General features: G+C 43.8%; 1 protein-coding gene across 3 annotated transcripts in view; it reads right to left on the bottom strand.

The window, feature by feature from the left end:
• Window positions 1-299: 299 nt before the first annotated feature.
• The window catches only part of VSTM4 (V-set and transmembrane domain containing 4), a 102,042-nt gene continuing 81,825 nt past the window's right edge, over window positions 300-20,516 (bottom strand). The window contains exons 8-9 of one of the 3 annotated variants that reach the window (XR_008669263.2): window positions 4,456-5,686; window positions 300-3,897 (exon numbers count right to left, since the gene is read on the bottom strand). Coding sequence is in view for 1 of the 3 variants with exons in the window: in XM_031015621.3 (XP_030871481.1) it covers window positions 5,561-5,686 (126 nt within the window). In the remaining 2 variants the exon portion in view is untranslated. Of the gene's footprint in view, window positions 5,687-20,516 lie in introns of all 3 variants that reach the window. The other 2 variants (XM_031015621.3, XM_063710083.1) reach the window with 2 other exon arrangements.

The following is a 20,516-nucleotide window of genomic DNA, read 5'->3' as shown; positions in this document are numbered from 1 at the left end:
CATAGACCCAGGAGTCTGAGGTACTAAGTGTACACATAAACAGGAAGTAATCACCCTGGCCGCCCCCAGCATGTAGAAAGCTGTCACAAAGGAAAACAGAAGGCTGATTCCTTCAGCACAGCCCAGAACCCCATACAGACCACCTACTAATGAGCTTTCTCCTCGTTGTTGATGGAGGACGCTTGTAATAAAGTTTAATGTGGAAGAACAAGGTGCATTTAACCAAAGCTATAAACACCTCTAATTATATTTAAAACTGTAGAGTGCAGTACATTAACATTTAACAATCAGACACTAAATTGGAGTGATGCTAATAGCATTGCGTTTATTAGAAATTGGGCACCAAGTCGTCTTTCACCAGTGACAACAGAAGGAACAGAAAACCTCCATGGCCACCCTTCCCCACCACGCTGCATGTTCAGAAGAGTCTTGTCCAAATCCGCACCCCCTGAGAAGATGAGGATTGCTCTGGGGAAAATACACTCAGCAGACCAGACACAGCTCAGCGCCCACGTCTGTTAGCCTTATGCACTGGGGAATGTTTTTTTTCCCAGAGAAAGAAAGCACTTTTAAAAAGCAGTAATCAATTAATTCAGAATGAGCAAAGGCTCAACCTCTATTCTCCCTGCCCTCTGCAGAGTTCACACTGCAGAGCCCTTCTTCCTTTGAGACACCCCTAGGAGCAGCTTTCTCCTGGCTCTCCCCTGCTGCTATGACTGTCACTGTCCTATGATCTCCACCTGGATCTCCTCGCCTGCTGCATACCTGCCAGCATGGATGCTCCCCACTGCTCAGGCCCAGCCTTTCCCCTCCTCAATGTGCAGGCAGCCTCTCCCTGGGAATCTTGCCCACCGTCAGGGCTTTGGCTGTGACCTATGCTCTGAGGACACCCCCTTTCCTGCAATGAGCACCAGAACCATGTTTCCAACAGTTTACATCCTTGCCACTCAAAGTGTGGTTTAGGGACCAGAAGCATGGACATCCCTGGGAGCTTGTTAGAAACTCAGAATCCCAGGTCCTATCCCAGACCTCCTGAGCCAGGATCTACATTTTTTTTTTTTTTTTGAGACGGAATCTCACTCTGTTGCCCAGGCTGGAGGGCAGTGGCACGATCTTGGCTCACTGCAAGCTCCGCCTCCCGGGTTCATGCCATTCTCCTGCCTCAGCCTCCCGAGTAGCTGGGACTACAGGCACCCACCACCATGCCTGGCTAATTTTTTGTATTTTTAGTAGAGACAGGGTTTCACCATTAGCCAGGATGGTCTCGATCTCCTGACCTCATGATCCGCCTGCCTCAGCCTCCCAAAGTGCTGGGATTACAGGCGTGAGCCACCGTGCCCACCCAGGATCTACATTTTAACAAGATCTCGATGATTTGTGCATGCATTAAAGGTTGAGAAAGCACTAGTCTACGTGCCCATCTATCTGGACACCCCACAGCCACTCCAGCCCAGCATGGCCATGCTGAATGCAGACCCCTCCCCTAGACCACGAATTTCTGTTTGGTTTTCCTTCCTGATGAACAGTTTCTATCCTATGTATGGAGATGGGACTGTGGTCTGGAGTGGGGTCAATGTCCCCACCATGTGGCTGCCTCACTTTTTAATGGGCTCCAAATGACACAGAGCTGGGTCACCTGGGTCTCACTGCAGTTTCCTGGATCAGGGATACTGGAAAGATGTCATGTTCCACATGGACGCCAGCCTAAGCTTTAGGCTGACACAAAAAGACTCCCTCCAGCATGCAAGTGGCATGGCTCTTTTTTGTTACCATGCTGTTCCCTTCCACTTGTTGGTGCCAGTGCCCCTCAGTCCTCCTCTGGTCCTGTTGGTGTCCCTCTCCATATCTGAGGCCTCCCTTCCTTAGGGAGAGCATCAGTCCTGGAGCCCTCCATTGGGAGCTCTATTAAGAAGGGCATCTTCAGAACCCAGGGTGGGGCCCACTCAGGCAGCAGGACACACAGTGCAGCAGGAGCTCAGGGGCTGCAATGCAGCCACTGGGTGTGACCTAATTGGGCACCCTGGGTACTGATATCAGTATTTTGTTTGTTTGTTTGTTTTGCTTTCTGTTCTGGGAAGCAACTTTGATGCATACTGTATTCATATTCTTTATGCAACCTGACTGCCTTGACCAAAAGCAGGATTTAAACAGCAGAGTAATTAGAGAGTTTATGGAAGAGAAGAGTCTGGGGATGTTAGGGACTTGGGTAGAGTCCTGCCCTTCCAGGACATTCTCCTCCCTGCTGCTTGCTCAGTGTCTGTTGCCTTCCAAGGCTTCTCCACTAGGCAGGAGATGTGGCAAGAGATAGGTATGTGCCATTCCAGCTTCACTGCCCAAGGCAAAGATGATTTCTTTCTCCCCAGGATTTTGATATTCCAGGGGGCCATGTGCATGCTTGGGACCATTTCTGGCATGAGCTCCATTCTTGGCTCAGCCTAGGTTACAGTCATGCATATCAGAGGCTGTGATGAGCAGGGCCATGAATAATCCCCAAAGCGAGGGGGTCTTTGGGCTCATTGCTGTGTGGGCCAGCCCACATTATCATACACTAAAAATGTATTTTCTAAATGCTCCATGTTGTCTTCACTCTCACAAGAGTCAGGAGGTGGGAGGCCTGGCTTTTCCTTATTTTCCCTGTGAGCTAACAGAGTGGCGGTACATTCGTAAAAAGGTGACTCTAAGGAATCCCAGGCCTCTCCTCCACTACAGCTGCTTCAGGGCAGGCCTCGGGGCTTTGGCTTGGCAAGACAGTTTCACCCAGGTGGATGCCCCTTCATACCTCCCGGCTTCCTGTGCTGACTCCATGCCAACCATGCCAAGGCCAAAACTCACCACCAAATCTGAGAGCATCTGCTGTCTGCCTGAAAGAAGCCACTGCACTCTAACCAATGGGTTCATACTTGTTTTAGCTTCATTTAAACATTTAAGCAATGGTCCATTTTGAAAATTACTCATATGTAGTTTCTGCCATTGATGCCTTATAGTGAAAACAAATTGACAAACTTTCCCTAATTTCTATTTCAATGATATGTGATATGTTTCCCCTTATCTTTGGAAATGACAATGCATGATTAGTGGTCCATGGACAAAGAATGAAAGAGTGGGCACATTTTTTTAAGCTTACTATGGCAATAATGTCAATATATCCTCTCAAACAAGCACCTGATACAAGTCATCCATTGCTTCCAGTTCTGAGCACAGCTTGGGCATTTGCTTCTGGAGATAACAGTGGGACCAGCTCTGCCTGGATGCTGTCCATAGCTTCAAAGATTCCCCTGGGCAGCATTTTCAGTAGGAGGAGATAATCTGCAGGTTCCCATTCACACACCTTAGTGTGGAATCATGCAGTGATGACCACAGTTTGAGAGAAAGAGGCTGGATTCAATCTATAATATAACAATGACTGGTTTGACTCTAACTGGGAGCTACCAGCTCTTAAGAGCATGTGTTCTTGGTAGAATGTGTTCCTGTCCATGCATAATAACCCTAAGCTCTCTTTGGATTTAAGTGGGTGGGTTTGGGGGTGAATGAAGTTCATTTCCGTTCTGTAGAGGCCTAAGGGGCCTGGGAAGATATTACCCCCTGGCCTGTTGCCCTCTTCCTGCCATTTCCTTTTCATATGCCCCCTCTCCTTCCCATTTGGCACCCCCAGAGCCCCACAAACCCATAAGGCTCTTTGGGCAAATTAGGAGATCATCCTCTGCCCTCAAAACACTATACATCTGTCAGAACACTGCCATGATAAAATTAAAAATCCCTGTGATAATTATTATATAAATGGTGTGCTAACCATATATCCTCCCCTCCCAAAGAGATGCTCAAAGAAGTTCTAGTGAGTTCTTCCAAACGGGTCTTTCTTCCTCAAAAGCTGCATGGTTTATTCAGTGCCTTCGAGATCTGGCAGAGAGGAAGGAATGAGACACAGGTGTTATCCAGAGAGGGTGAACTTCCACTTTGTAAAGGCAGACCGGTTTGCTCCCAGAAAATCAATATGTGCTTCCAATTTGGACCCTTTCCAATAAACCATAAACTCTCATGAGTCTTTGGGAACATTACTGTAGGGCTAAGTTGGTGGACAAATATTTGGTTTTTAAAGTTATTGCAATGAAACCTTAAATAGTGAAGAAATTTTCATTTTGAAAATGCAGACTGGCTTTAGCATGAATGTCAACACAGAGCATTTGTGTAGCAATTTACAGTTTCTAGAACTGGCAAGATTCATTATCCCATTTTACCCTCAAGAATTCTATGGGAAGTTAAGTCGTCTTTACACAAACATGGAGTCTGAGGTCATTAGGGGATAAAAAATTCAGCCAAGTTCACACAGCTATATAGAGGGCACAACTCATACCCCAGCTGTGTTTAAAATAGATAATTTATCATATATACATGGTCCACTACATAGTCAAACAATTTCTATAGTGGGCAGTAAATAGCCACCCAGACTATACTCACATCAAGAAATGTCCTCAACAACACAGTTGACAGGATGGTGCTTTCAGAATGGATCCCCTGCCAGTAAGTTCAAGATTCCTGTGTCCCAAAGGTCCACAGAGCAACTTCCCCATGCACCCTGACCCCCATTCAAACCCATTAGAATTCACACACAAGGTTGCAATGGGCAAGGCACTTGGCAAGAAGAGGGTCTTCAGAACACACTTTCCAGCTTGGCGTGTACTTCCCACTCTCCTACCCTGAGGGCACCTGGCAGCAGACACCCTCAGGGGCTGAATCAGAGGTGACTGAGCTTGGCACACAGTGAAGAGGCCCATGCGCTCCAGTGTGTCTTCTGATGGCCAACACCTGTGCTCCTTTGGAACAGGGTGAGTAAGCACTTCTTAGAGAGTGTGTTTCTCTATCAGTACAGGTCCACCTTGTGAAAGGGCTGGAAGCCCTCTAGAATGGTGTTCTTCTTGTCCTGCGGCCTCAGGGTCTCATAGGTGGGCACCATGGCATTCAGAGACAGACCTTATACTTCTAGTCAGTCTGCCCCTCTGGCCTTAATCTTCAGGGTTAGTGCATCTATTTAAAACAAGAGATGCCATCTCAGGTGGTGCTGGCAATCAGCAGTTGGCTGTGGCCCTGGCAATGCCATCTGATCCTTGGAAAACCAACATATGTGCCATCTTACAGTTGGGTCCATAATGGCATTTCCTCTAGCTATATACTGTGAGCTTGTATCGTGGATACAGGAAGAGTAGAGAGTAAAATTAAGATTTAAAAACGATTTTAAAGAAAACCTGGGGAAAGAGGAGAAAAATGTGAAGGGGTTTGGCTCAGCAGAAAATCTCCTTGGCTGCTCTCAGGATCAGAATCCTTACACTCAGGGCTCAAACCCAGGCGCATCTTGTCCCGGGAGATCTGTCAAGAGCTGTGGCCCCGATTCTTTTGGGGAGAGCAGGCTTGTACCTCTTCAAAGGCACCCAGAATGCTGCTGAAAAGGGGCTCCCCACCACTCAGAAGGCATGAGTGAAAATACAGACATAAGGGCTTTGTCTCCAAGGCTTCATAAATCACTGGGTGGCAGGTATTAAATAGAACCTTGGAGGTGGACGCTGTACTACAGCTTGTTCTCCTCGAAGAGGATCTGGGCATAGACAGTGCTGGTGGGGGCGCCTTTGGCAGCCCGGTGGGGTTTGATCAGCTCCAGCTCGGCATAGGTTAAGTTCTCCTCAGCAATCTTTGGCTATAAAAGAAAAAACAAAACAAAACACAATTCTAGCTGACCACAGGAGTTCTACATCACACATTCATTCATCAAGTATGCATGTTCATAGCATTTTGGGATTCAGAGAGGGATAAGTGGACAAGAAATTTAAGAGACTACATAATATCCAATAACATAATTAATAAGATAGATCTCATTGTCTTTTATAGAGCACTACGTCCTGCAGTGAGATCCTGTGATTTGCTTTCAAGTTGACATGAAACACTCACAAAAAAATGACTAAACACAAGGCTAAAATGAAACTTTAATGCTGAAGAGTAAAAATAATGTAACTAATGGTCTCTGATCAAAAGGGAAATATAAAAGTGGAGATGGAAACAAAAAAATTCTAAAAATTAATAACAACACTAGAATGCCACCACTTAGAAATTTTTGTAAATGACTTAGTACAAAACTATAATTTCAAAATATCTTGAAAATAATGCTAAGGAAAATATTCCTTGCCAAAACCTAAAGCCTATGTTTGAAGCAGTGCTGGGAGAAAACCATGGCCTGAAATAGTTATGCTAAATAGCATGAATTAAGTAAGTCAGGCCTCCAACTCAAGCAGTTAGAAAAAGAGGAATAAAATAAAGAATAGCAGAAGGAAGAACTTCATAGAAATAAACCCAGACTGCATAAATCACCAGTAAAACAGATAAACTGAAAAATAAATTAATCAAGATAAAAAGGGAAAAAGCGTAAGTGAATAAAATAAAAAATAAGATAAGAGACATAAACGAAATGAAGGAAGTTTAAAAATGCTTAAACAAGACAGTTTGCTGAATATACTGAAAAAACTTTTAAATACAGGATAAAATGTATTATGTTCCAGAAAAATAGAAATTATAAACATTAACTCCAGGAAATCTGAATGTACCATCAAAAAGAAGGAAGGAAAGAAGGAGGGAAGAAGGAAGGAAGGAAAGAAGAAGGAAGGAAGGAAGGAAGGGAGGGAGGGAGGGAGGGAGAGAGGGAGAGAGGGAGGAAGGGAGGATATCATTTATTAATACAAATTTTAAGTTAAATTTACTCAGAGAGAATGAAGTACATTAAAAGATAGATAATCATATTCAAGTTTATTTTATTCCAGAAATGCAAAGATGGTTTGATATTAAAAAGTCTATTAATATAATTCATAATAGTAATAGATCAAAAGAGTAAAGTCATACGATTATGGATGCTAGAAAGGTACTTAATACAATTAAAAACACATTTTTGTTTAAAACAATTTTTGAATGAAGTAGGTGTAGACATATATTTTCTTAATATGATTAAGGAATATTATTAAAATAAAGAATAATTGCTTATTCAAATCTAGTGATATTAACAATTAAACCTAAAAGTTATTTTTCAATAAATGCTGTTGGAATACTTGGACAGCCACTTGAGAAAAAAAATCACATCCTTATATCATTCTTCACCCCAGGTTAATTCCAAATGAATTAAAAATTTTAATGTGGAAAATAAACCTATAAAAGTACTACAAAATAGGTGGGGAGTTTTTTAAAAATAGCCTCCAAGTATGGAAATAATTTTAACATATGACACAAAACCCAGGAGCAAAGGAAAAAAAGATGTGTGTACATTTCCATGCTACACATGGCAAAACAGTCTCTAAATAAAATTTTTAAAAACCTGAAAAAATGAGGAAGATATTTACAGCTCATATTAAAGGGCTTTGCAATTCAACAAAGATAATAATCAAGTTTCCACTAGCAAATCCAGCAAAGGACAACAGACAGGACCAGCAGTTCATGGGAAAGAAAAATGCAAGCATCTCGGACACAGATGAAATGATACTCACCCTCTCATAATCAGAAAACCGACACTTAAAGTCACACTTAGACATCATTTATTTGTCTTTCAAGTTGCCAAACATTAAAAAAAAAGGTTGACAAAACATAGAGGTCCTCTCCTATACTATGGGTGGGAGTCTTTCTTGGTACAAGCAAATAACTGTAAACACTTAAATAGGTATCAGTAGGAGATGGGGGCATTCGTATAACGCAATATACGGTGCAGTCTTTAAGAATGAGGGAGGAGCTATATGTGTACCTTATATTTCACTATCATATCCTGTGTAAATATGCGTGTATGCGTGTATGTAAGTAAATATGTGGGTACATATTTTACATATTTAGAAAATCCTGGGAACTCTCGGCACTCGTTCAGAAAATGGAGAGCACATTAACCATGGCTCTTTCTAGGGAAGTAACCTGAACAGCTGCAGGGAGACTCAGTCTTCACTGTGTACATTTGTTGTTACCTTTTGGATTTTGTAGTAGGCACACGTATTTAAACAATGCATTAATTAATTTTAACCCATAATTAAAAAAATAAAAGTTGGTCATGAATTTATAGTCACACAGTAGTTTTCATTTAAGCACCTCTGCTCTTTATAAGGATGTCAGACTTAGGGTTTTTTGGTTTTGGCTTTGGTTTTGTTGTTTGATTGACTTTTTAAAAAAAGTTTGTATGCCTATTTCCTGGCTATCTGGTGGAAATTCCAAACAACTAAACCATCTTCATTCAATTTAAGTTTCTTAAAAAGAATGCCAAAAGCAAAACACTTCTTTTCTTTTGAGATGATGCACCCCAAAAAGGCACGGGAAGTAATAGACAAGGAGAGTTACAAAGAATTCTTTAAGCCAGCACCTCTGCTGGGGGTGACTGCCAAGTGACCTAGACGAATTGTCTAGCAATTTTTCAATTTCAAAGTTAAGATCATTTATAGGGATGGGAGCCTTCTGCTTGCCTTTTGACACCAAAAGTCTTTACATTTCTTCTTAGTCATCCATATCTTACAAGCAACAAAAACCCTGTTTACATTCTCGCTTTTCAGTTTAATTACATTTCCCATTATAATGATTCCATTTAGAAATGCCATGTGTCCTCAAATAAGCACACAAAACCCAACTCATGTAAATTTTAGCACCAAGATTTATGAAATCATATTGTCCAGGTGTGTTATTACATTACCTTGAAATTGCATTGTTTTCTAGTGTAGATTATCTGTTTATTCTTAAGTTATTCCATTATGTTTGGATATGAAAAATAACACTAGCTCTTTCAATACAGGTCACCAGGCTGGCTTGGCTGATGTGTTGTTTTCATACATTTTTATGATGTTCCTATAGTAAACATAATTTAATAAAGCCAAAGCACACTAAATAAATAATTGCATCTAGAAAAGCAATAAAAACAAATAAAATTAGTACTTTCATAAGTGGAAAAGGTACTTCAATTACTGCTACAAGCAACAACCCACCATAAAATGTGTAGAATCATTTCCCTTATGCATATTTCTGGAATATAATAATTTGATTGAAGATACGAGGCAGCTCACAGGAGGCTCAGAACTGTGAAGTGTATAGTTTCCAAGATAAGATGCATAATATCAGTCCTTGGCATCTTTAAAGAACCTATTGTTTTTCTGGCATGCACACTTGGCTATCACGATCAGCCATGTGCCTAATTACATTTCCCAGCTTGTTTAACTGGAAATAAATTCCTAATGGCCAATGAAAGGGGCAAATGTATATTCCTCACTGGTTTTCACCAACCTACGTTTCTTTGCACTAATGTTTCAGTGGAAGGTTTAAGGTGCATTTGAGGAGAAGCTTAGAGAAAATTTTTGGCACATCACTAAGACTAGGTAAACTAAAAAACTGGTGGTAAAACCAAGAGCCAGGAGCTGAAAGCAGTGGTTAAAGCAGGTGGTTGCAATGGGGCACAGCCTGACGAGGAGCCTGTTGCAAAGCCTCACCTTTACTTCAGATGATACAAGTTTACTGCTATCTTCAGTAGACAAGCCCAAACTGGATTTAAGCTAGGGAATCACTCCCAGCACCTCTAAAAATGAATGAGGAAGCACTTCTGTTAATTTCCTGATAGACGCTGGCTTCAAAATGACTCTCTTCAAGCCCCCACCCTACTCTGGGGGATGCAGGAAGTACAGAAGGTTGCGGAGTGTTAGTACAAATTGTGGAACTCAGGATAGAAGCTTCAACAGTGTTGAACTGTCTATTCACAAACACTCTTAACGACTGTAAATTCCATTGAAAGCCTCAAGGAAACTGCTTGAAGGAGGAGTTCCAGGCCTTAGACCCGGACAGAGTTTTACATTTATATCCAGATGTTGTAATCACTGGAAAACAGGCAGCAAGAGTGAACCAACTGCTGCTGGGAAGTCCTGGCAGAATCCTTTAGAAAAAGCCCTAGAACTTTCTAAATATGTGAGAAGCAACTCGGCCATTTCCTCTCTCCCAGGGCTGTTTGGTTTTACTTTATTTTCCGTTTCACCTAACCTGAGGTGACTCCTGGTCAGATTCTCTTTCTATTCCTCAAATAAAGGCCTGGCATTTGTTGTATTCAGCTGCTTGGTATTTTGTGTGTCTCAAACCCCTTGTTTCATAGACCCTTAGTCTCACTTTTCATATTAGAAAACTACCAGCCAGGGAGAAAACTACCAGCCAGTGAGAATCCACAAGTAATTCTGGAGGAGGATTCTATGAGCAAGGGGGGATGGAGGGTCAGATACAGGCACGTATTGATGTGTCAAAGGAAGGCTGCAATAAAGGGAAATTCTTCTAACTCTCAGATCAATGAAAGTGTTCATGGAGAAGAGGTGAGGAGAGTGGCTGAGGCTATCATCCTGGGGCTGACAGCAGATCATGGGTGCAGGAGGAATTTGGATCTTAGTTTAAAGGTCAGCTGTGTGACCTTGGGCCAGTTCCATCACTGGAGCTCAGAGATAATACCTACTTTGTTGGACGATTATGAGGATTGAAATGAGGTCTACGTAATGTTTTGGCCCAGCAGCTGCCCCATAAAAGGTGCTGAACATGTGTGTGCTGAACAAATCAGTGTTTCAGTGGCATCACCTCCTCTCTAGGGTCAGCTAAAATAGCATGCATATGTGCACGTTCTGAATGCTTCATAAGTTAACAAGAACTTTGTGAACTAAGTAGCCCTGGGTATCTTTTGACAGGTAAGGAACAGATTCTAGGAAATTAGTTGTTATGGACTGAATCTTGTTCCCCAAATTTCCTGTGTTGAAGTCCTAACTCCTAAGACCTCAGAATGTGACTCTATTTGCAGATGGGTTTTTTTAAAGAGGTAATTAAGTTAAAATGAGGCCATTAGGGTGGGCTCTGATCCAATTTGACTGGTGTTCTAAGAAGATGAGGACACAGACACACACAGAGGCAAGACCACATGAAGACACAAGGAGAAGGCGGCATCTGCAAGCCAAGCTGAGAGAGAGAGGCCTTGGGAGAAACCAACCCTGCCAGCACCTTGAGCTCAGACTTCCGGCCTCCACAACTGTGAGAGAATAAAGTCTGTTGTTTTAAGCTGCCCTGACTATGTGACTGTGGTGTTTTGTTATGGCAGCCCTAGCAAATGAATACATAAGTCAAGGTGAGGACAGAAGAGAATGGAAGAAAAGAAAATAGCCTTCCTGAAGGGGAGATGAGAAGAACTACCTGATAGGGCGGGAGAATATACGAGATTAAGGCATTTATGTCAGCAGCAGAGCACCCTCCCCGAGACAAGGCAGGGGACAAAGGTCTGATACATTTACCCCTGGTTCAGTGAGGAGCAGGGCTGGAGGAGAAAGGCTCTAGGACTTCCTCACATGGCACCCTGCCCCCACACACACCTCCCATCCCCAGCTGCCTGGCCCGCCATGGCCAGGCCTCGGCCTTGACCCTGGGCTGCAACAGATCTAGCTGGGTTGCTGGCAGCCCACGCAAACCTCCAGCTTTCTGGAAAGGGGGCAATGGTGACTGCCATGCTGACTGGTATGAAGGGCACCTGGCTCCAGCAGGGGAGGGAAGCTAACAGAGGAAAGCCACCCAGGTGTGGCTGCCTCCATCTAAGCAATGCACCTGGCTGCCAGGTGACCGGCACACGGACTAGCTGCAGGACATTCCTGCCCTCTGAACTGCACCCGGGGCCGAGACAGAGCCTGCAGTCAGCTGAGCACACAGAGGCTGTGAGTGCCAAGGGTCAGGTTGTTTCTGCCCCCAAACCCTGTGTTCCATCTGCCATTCTGCAGCTCTCTCTGAAGCCACTTTTCTTTTGTTGCCACATTTCATGCTGGGGATGTAAGGAGAAACAAAATTACATGCAGAAGCAGCCCCACCTGAGGAAGAGACTGGGCTGAGGTTTCAAGGTAGAAGACAGAAAATCCTACAGGAAAGGGCTCCTTGCCCAGGGAAGCTATCATACTAGGTCTGCGTGCTCAGACTTCCCTGGGCACAGCCTCACTTCTTCCAGGGAAAAACAAACTAGATCTTAAGACAGAGAGGCAACATGAATGAAAACCAAGGCCAACCTGCTCAAGATGGTAGAGAAAACAGATCGAGGAGCCTAGTGTCTGCCGCCTCAATGAACCACTGGACTGGCCCTGGGTCTAGCCAGGGTCTCCAGGTTTAAGTGACTGAGAGTTGAAATTCACCCCATGCTCAGCTCTCCCAAGACATTCTGTGGGGCGAGAGTTGTTCCCACCATGATGGGAAGCTCTTCTATAATATGTCTATTAAGATAGGTGCCTTTTTGTAATCTACCTAAAGGTGCCATATAGATGGGCAGTGGCCCTGGACTATGCCCAGATATCTTGTCCTAAAACACAAATAAAAACCAATCTGTTTCAAGATAAAGTGAAATACATAAAATAAACCAAGGCTTTGGGAAGTCACACTCCCAGGGCTAAGCAGAAGTGACCAGATGTTGGGAGGTGGTGGCGTTTCATCTCTGGGTGCCACCCTGCCATGGTGGCAGCCTGCTGCCTGCTGCCCTCCGTGTGGAAAAAGAGGGCCCAGCTCATGGTGGGAGAGGATGGTGGGGCTCAGGATGTGGGTGTTGACAGCGGCAGGGCTGGGCCAGAAGATTGATTCCCTCACAGCAGAGGAACCCGCTGCTACCTGACTCAGGGATGTTTCTGACCTGGGTTCTCCAGCAATGAATGCAACAGGTTGCAAAACCCTGAGGGAAGGTGTTTCTTTACATTGCACATCCTGTGACTGCTGAAAGTACCAAGCCTTACACTACAGATGCAAAAGAGCCATGTGATCCGCTCAGTCCTCCTTCCAGGCTCCTCCCTGAAACTTCTCTAACAGGGAAGTAGAGTACAGGCTTCTGTTTAAGTTGATCCCCTCCGCATGAAACTCTTGCCTGTCACACACAAGGTGGACACCTACTCCTTCAAAACCCACCAGGCCCTCTGAATGCCCTGACACTGATGCCATTGGCGGCCACACTCTCCTGCACTCACTGCACCTGTGATGTCCTCTGACCCTGCACAGCGAGCTACTGGGATTCTGCCTCGCCCTCTCTAATGACCATGATCACCATCACAGAACTGCTCCCTGGCCAGTGAAGGAAGGCATTTTACAACAAACTAATGACCAACTCATTCATTTATACAAGTAACATCTAAGAATGCTCTAAGCATGCATGTTTCTGAGCTATGTTCTCAAATGTGTGCCAGGCCCCCACGCTGCAGGCATGTTCACCAACATGTGTCCACAGACTCAGCCCTAGGATTACAGTTCCACTCACGCCTCCTGCTGTGTCTCCGATGACATAGTGGAGGTTTCTCAAAATTTTATTTTATTTGTTTTAAATGACATGGGGTAAAGTTGAGTTTTGAGGTTCCCAGTTCTAAGAATTGTAACACAGGTACAGATGTCTGTAACCACTGCCACAGTCAGGTCTCAGGACAGTTCCATCACCCCTGCATGCCACCCCCCTGCAGTCCCACCTTCCCTCCAGCCCGACCCCTGGCAACCACAGATCTGTCTTCTGCCACTATGTTTTGTCTCTTAGACAAGGTGACGTATAAAGAATCATACAGTGTGTAACCTTCTGGGATTGGCTTTTTTTACTGAGCATAATTCCCTGAAGATTTATCCCAGTTGTTGCAAGCAACGATTGTCTGCTCCTCTCTATTGGTAAAGAGTATTCCACATGCTGTAGCTAGCCATCCACTCGCCTGCTGGATGACTTGTGGGTTCTTCCAAGTTTTTAGTGGTTATAGAGTTGTTATAAATGTTCAAATATAGGTTTTTGTGTGATGTTTTCATGCCTCTAGAGTAAATACCCAGGAGTGGGTTTGCTAGGCCACATGGCAAGTTATGTTTAACTTTGTAAGAAACTGCCTATTTGTCTAGGGTGGACCATTTTGCCCTCCCACCTGCAAAGCATGAGCGTTTCAATTGCTCCACATCCTTGTCAGCGCTTTTTTTTCTTTTAGCCATTGTTCTAGGTGTCAGTGGCACAATAATTACCTTTCCCTTATACTTAAGGAACTTTCCCATCCTAGACTTGAACTCAAGTGCTCCTGGATAGCTGCTGAGCCAGATTAAATTCTTACATAGCACAGTTTCCTCTCAGAAGCATTAGGAAAGGATGATCACACAGACCAGGTTTAAAATGCAGTGATGAACCTTCCTGGACTCTGGGCATCACAAAGTGAGTCTGCAAGTTTCAGAGCTTGCAATGGCCTGTCTAGCCTTCTGTTCTGCCAACAGTGAGGTACTATAACAGCAGGTAGCAGCCTCTGGGCTGAATCTCCCATCTCTAATGCAAGCCCCTTTTCCCCCAGTTTGAGGGTGATAATCATGGAAAGTATGTCCATGGGGAAGAACTATTTGATTTGGCTACTGAGAGAAAAGTCAACCTCAAGGAATTCTGAGGTTGTGCACCTTTCTGGAAGATAACACACTTTAAGCTCTTAATGGGTAGTTTCTGAGTATATCATTTTGTAGGTGTCTTTCCATGATTCAAGCTGGAAGTTAACATTCTTACTAAGAGAGGTTTAGCATTCTCTTATGCAGACTCCTGCAAAACAACACTTTTTCACAGAGATCACAGTTAGATGTGTAACTTGAATTAAGTCACGGTAATAAAAGAAAAATGCAATTGCAGCCTCTGCAAGTTCTCTCAACATCAAAAGTTCAATTGGGTAATACCATTATCACAGCAACAGATCAATAACTGGGACATGGAATGTTTATGTTAACGTCATCTTAGAGTTTAAAAATGTGACTGCAGCTCCACAGAGCTGCACTGTCAGGAATCTATTTACCCATGAGAGAATTACAAATTATCAGGGGCAGACTTCCTCTTCTACCTGCAAGATAAGTGCTCATTTTTTATTCAACGGAGTAACTGGTAAAACAAACTCTCCCCTAACAACAGCCACTGCACATACAACTATGGCCACCAAGGAGCTTGAGGCTGTGCATTCAGAAAGCTCTATTTGACAGAGGGTCTCCTCAATGGGTCTCCACAGTACCCAACTCAGGAGAGTAAAGTATGCTGTGAAGCCTATCAGTCCTACTATCATCGACATGCCTTGGATATGAACTTGACTTAATCTCAAGTACCATGGGTGCTGATTGGCAAATTTATTTAAACCTATTATGAAAAGAGAATATAGAGTTCTATGGTGTACATGTTAAATAAAAATAAAGAAACAAAAGAAATGCCTTTCCAAAACAAAGGACATAATCCAGAAGTGGCTTTGGGAGGTAGCAGAGTGTGGTGGCTGAGAATCTGTCCTTCTGAGAACAGAACTCAGAAAACACTAATTTTCACCATCTCGCTCCATCCTCATGCCAGCCCTGTGAGGCAGGGCCAGTGATTATGGAGTCTGGATTACAGGTGGTGTCTGGATTCAGAGCCAGTCAGTCCTTCCCAGATGCTCGTGGGCAGTCCCAGGCATCGCAAATGCATGCTCAGAGGCAGTGTCTATGCTCTGATGTGAATGCCTTGTATCCAGGTGGGCAGACAGGCAGACAGCAGTCCCTTCCCAAGAAGTAGGCCTGGGATGCCAACAGGGAAAACAGTGAAAAGCCCTTGGCATGAATTGTTTGAGGTTTTGGAACAATCCCACACCACTCAGTAGGCAGTATGAGCTCCAACTAAAGGGGAAGTTGGGGGAGAAGGGAACTGGCCCCATCCTCATCAGAGGCAGGAGCCCTGGCTTGGTGTGGAGAAACAGAAGACTTGAGGCCACAGAACCCAAGACTTCCCAAAGATAGAAACATGGAGCTGTCCCTGGTGGGAGAGGGTGATGGAGGGGAAAGAAAGAATCTCACTGGAACACCCCCAGGGGGCCCCGCACCCCTCTCCACAGCCTCACCCCCAGGTTCCCAGTGTACCTCTGGGTGGCATGGGATGCAGCCACAAGGCTGCAAGGCTCGCTTGGGCCAGGCTGTGTGTGGGGTGGCAGCAGACCCTTGAGCGGAGCTGTCTGCTGGATAGGTGAAAATATGCGGCTGAGTATCCAATGGCTACTGAAGACGTCCAGGGGCATTTTCAGAGGTAACCGTTAGAGCCACCACCAGGTCTACTCTCACCATCTCCTTGGAGCGGAGGCCACTGGTCCACTGGGACCTCTTGCTCTAGCAGCATAACTCATAGTAGGTCTTCACTCAGATGTGAGGGCTGGAATCCAGTTGCACTCCCAAATCCAGCATTCTGCTGTGACTGCTGACTTAGGTGTGCCTTGACCCAGGGTCCAGAGACACATGGGGCCTAGGCACTCTCGGAGGCACCAAATGCCCCACCTACTCTGCAGCTTCAGGTATAAATGAGCCTTGAGATCATATCTGGCCAGATTCCCCCTCCACCCCACCTCTGCATGGTCACCCAGGGACTGAGGGCCAGTCACCCAGCGTGCTCTAGGACAGTGGGAGGACTGGAAAAATCTGGAGCTCAGGAGAGAAGTCTTGGATGGATATGAAGACGTGCACTTTGGGTTGGACGAACTCACTCAGAAATCATGAGCAGAGCAAATTCGCCTCAGGTCCTTGAGTCCAAAAAGTACACAGGATGTTCAGCAAAGTGAGTCCTCAGAATGGATTTGACATGACAGAAAGTCACCACCTAACTGCTTCGAGGACAGGCAGAGGTAACCCCTTCGGGAGCCTGCTAAATTTGGCATAGAAAGACCCAAGGCCAAATATTATTGGTTCAAGTTTCTACAAGTTATCAGACAGATAGATGCCTGTCAATTTCACCAACATATGTTTTGGAAGCTAAAATGTGATTATAGACAGTGTTCTTGGGGAGAGTCCTAATACCTGGAACTTTCAAAGTCTCACAGCAACTGCTCCATGGTCTAACATGGTCATTCATTTCCTCTCCCCTGTGGTCCATAGATGTTTGAATTCCCAGCTGCCTTTCAAAGGACTGTTACTGGCAGTACTATTCAAGAGGATGCTTTTGCTTAGAAAAAAGGGAGCCTTTGGTTATCTACTTCAACATAGATGTTCATGCTGAGAATTTGCAAACTTGAACACTCTCAATATTCTGATCAACTGCAATCTTTAACACTCTCCTAGACCCATCTAATTGTGCAAGGGCCTGCTTAGGAACATGTGCTCTCAGAGACAGGAAGGCTGCCATTTACTAGCTGTGTGACCTCGGACGAGGTACTTCACCTCTTTATTCCTCCATTTCCTTATCTACAAAGTGGGACTCATAATAGTAACTATCCAATAGAGTTATTTTGAGGATTAAATGCATTAAAACATGTAATGTGCTTGGAAAAATACCTGGTAGGCATATAGTAAATGCTATATGAGTGTTTGATTATTACTATTGCTACTATTTACATTATAGATGATAAACAAGTATTGTTTAAACAGTCCATTGCTTTGAAATATTTACAGGTATAAAGAAGAAAACACTTTGAGACATTTTGGAAAGTATATGTGCTAAACGCTAATGAACACCACTGTGTCTCAGGCCAGGGCCAAACACATCTGGCTATTTTATTTTATTTTTTGGTAGGAAAGACAATCCTTCTAAATAATATGTCAAACCATGCCACTCACTGCCCTGCACACGGTTCTCCAGTGGTTTCTCATCACATTCTGAATCCAGAGTTCTTATCAGGATATCAGCATGGATAAGGGTCTTGATCCTTCATTACCTCATCCTGTGCCTGCCTCTGACCTCGGCTTGCTCCACACGTCCCTCTTGCTGACCAGGGCTCCAGCCACATGGATCTCCATGTGTTTCCTGGACACACCCCATATGGCACTGTTCATTCAGGGTCTACTTCAGGACCTTTGCCCAGGCTGTGCTCTCAGCCCAGCCTGAGATGTTCTCCCCACAGAGCCATGTGTCTCATTCCCTCACTCTCAGTTCTCTGCTCAACTGTGATGTCCTCCCCATTGAATACAGCCCCCCACCCCCCGCTCCCCTTGCCCTGTTCTACTGCTCTCAGAGCACATATCACTCCTTGGTATTATAAGGTATCATCCATTTGGTAGCCTTCTGTCTTCCTCCACTAAAGAATGTGACAATAGCACCTAATATTTACTTAGTACAACAACTAGTCTATGTGGAAGTTACCCTTATTATAGTCCTCATTCCACGTGTGCAGAGATGAAGGTGGAGAAATGGTGAGCATGCAGCCAGTAGCTAGTGAGCAGCAGGGCTGGTGTAGAGCCGGCCTCTGACCACATCACTGGGCTCCCCAAAGGCAGTGACTCGGTAGCTTATTTACTGCTGCATCCAGGGCCATGTGGATAAATGTTGACAACAGGCTTGACAGGAAAGAAAGCTCTGATGTGAGCAGTACTTTCTGATTTTCACGTGTGACTACCCTTACCACAGCTAATTTCAAGGTGCCAATGTATGTGCCCCCTTTAGTGGATGAGAGAGGCTCGAGGATGCTGCTGGCTGCAACTTCAGCTCCTAGAAAGACATCTGACTCAGGCAGCCATTTTTGAATGAATGAATGAAAAAGACAAAATGAAAGAAAACCAGTCTGATACTGTCTTTTAGCACCCCCACCCCCATCTGCCTGGCCTCAGGAATATAGACAGGGACACTCTCCTCTTTCCAATGAAACTCTTTCTTTCTTTTAGCTTCTCTAGGGGTTCCACGACAACACTCTACCAAGAACACCTGGGTTCTGCTGCTTGGAGTCACCTAAAATCTCCACATGGCTTTTAACTTACTAGTTTAAAATATAGGTAGAAGATAGATCAATAGAGAGAGAGAGAAAGACAGAGAGAGAGAGAGAGGATATCTTCCATTGGTGAGGGTATGAGAAAGTGGTCACTCTGATTCTTTTTTTTTTTTCTTGGTGGGAGAATAAAATAGGAAAATACTTTAGGAAGTTAACTGGGCAGACTCTATCAAAATTAAAAATGAGGCTATACTTTCACATAATGATCCCACTTCTAAAAATCTCTCCTACAGAAATACTCACATAAAGTTATATGTGAAAGGATGTTTACCAAAGCATCCATTCTAAGACTGAAAAATTAGAACAACCTAAATGGCCAAGAGTTGCATACTGGTTAAAGAAATGATGATACTGTAACACTTTGCAGTCATTAAAGAATGAGGTAGATCTATACGTACTGATGTAGAAAGATGTGCCTGAGATATTGTTAATGAGAAAACAATTCAACCTGTGAACACTGTGTAAAGAATCATTCCCATTTTTAGGGAACTTGGCACACAGAAATGGATTTGTCAGAATCTGTAGCCATGACCCACACTAAATGTGGGTGGACTGTATATACATATTGGGAATATATAATAAATATGGATCTACACTTGTATATACAAAAACAATTTAGAAGAATATATGCCAAACTCCTGACAGATACCACTTAGATGAATAATTTCACTTTCTATTTTAACAAATGGAGATTCTGATTGTCGGCCTACTTCTCTATCACTGTCCAATGAGGTCAAGACATTAAACACCCTGAAAACCCAATGACTCAGACTTTACCAAGTACTTTTGACAAAAGGCATCAGAGCTCAGAGTGCAGTGGGGAAGAACAGGGATCTGTGGCCAAGTGCCTGGTTGGAGCAGCTCTGCCATGTCCTAGTGGGAGACCTTGTATTAGTATTTACCTTCCTGTGCCTCCTCTAACTCATCTGTGAAATGGAGACAATAAGAGTTGTCTCAGAGTTAAAGGAGTGCTTCTCCTGGTAAGCACTGGAACAGTGTCTGCATGTGGGAAGTGCCATGGAAGGGTGAGCATTATCATTATCATCATCATTACCACCGCCATCACCACCATCATCATCACCATCCTCTTCATCATCACTATCATCATTATCACCATCACCATTACCATTATCACCACCATAATCACCATCATCATCACCATCATCACCATTACCATCATCATTATCACCATTATTACCAACACCATCATCATCACTATCATCATCAATATTACCATTATTATTACCATCACTGTCATCACCATCATTACCATTATCATCACCATTATTACCATCACTACCACCATCATCATCAGCATCATCACCATTACCATCACCATCATCATCATCACTACCATTATCACCACCATCACTACCATTATCACCACCATCATCACCATCATCACCATCACTATCACCATCATCATTATCACCACTATCATCACCATCATCAGTACCATCATCAATACTATCATCATCATCCCAGTAGTGTTAGGTCATAGACATGATGTACAGGGCACAAACCAAGCATTAAAACCAAATCTAAAATAGCAGTAGGTATGCCTGATTATTTGTTAAATTCATGTTGCATGCAATGTGGGCAATGGGCACATATGACTGAATTAACAATTTTTATTCTTCATCTTTCTATGAACACTCTCACGATAAATTTATCAGGCTATGTCTAATTGTCTTTTGGTGATCACATGTGCTCGTTGGAAATTCATAAATTTAATTTTAAGAAGTTATAATAATAAATTAGAATTGATTCTGGCTAGGAAAAAAAATCTCCTTAAATGCACCATGAGTT

Source organism: Gorilla gorilla, chromosome 8 (genome assembly GCF_029281585.2).
Source record: "Gorilla gorilla gorilla isolate KB3781 chromosome 8, NHGRI_mGorGor1-v2.1_pri, whole genome shotgun sequence".
Taxonomy (NCBI): Eukaryota; Metazoa; Chordata; class Mammalia; order Primates; family Hominidae; genus Gorilla; species Gorilla gorilla.
Note: the sequence above shows the minus strand (reverse complement) of the source record. Positions and strands in the feature narration are given on the sequence as shown.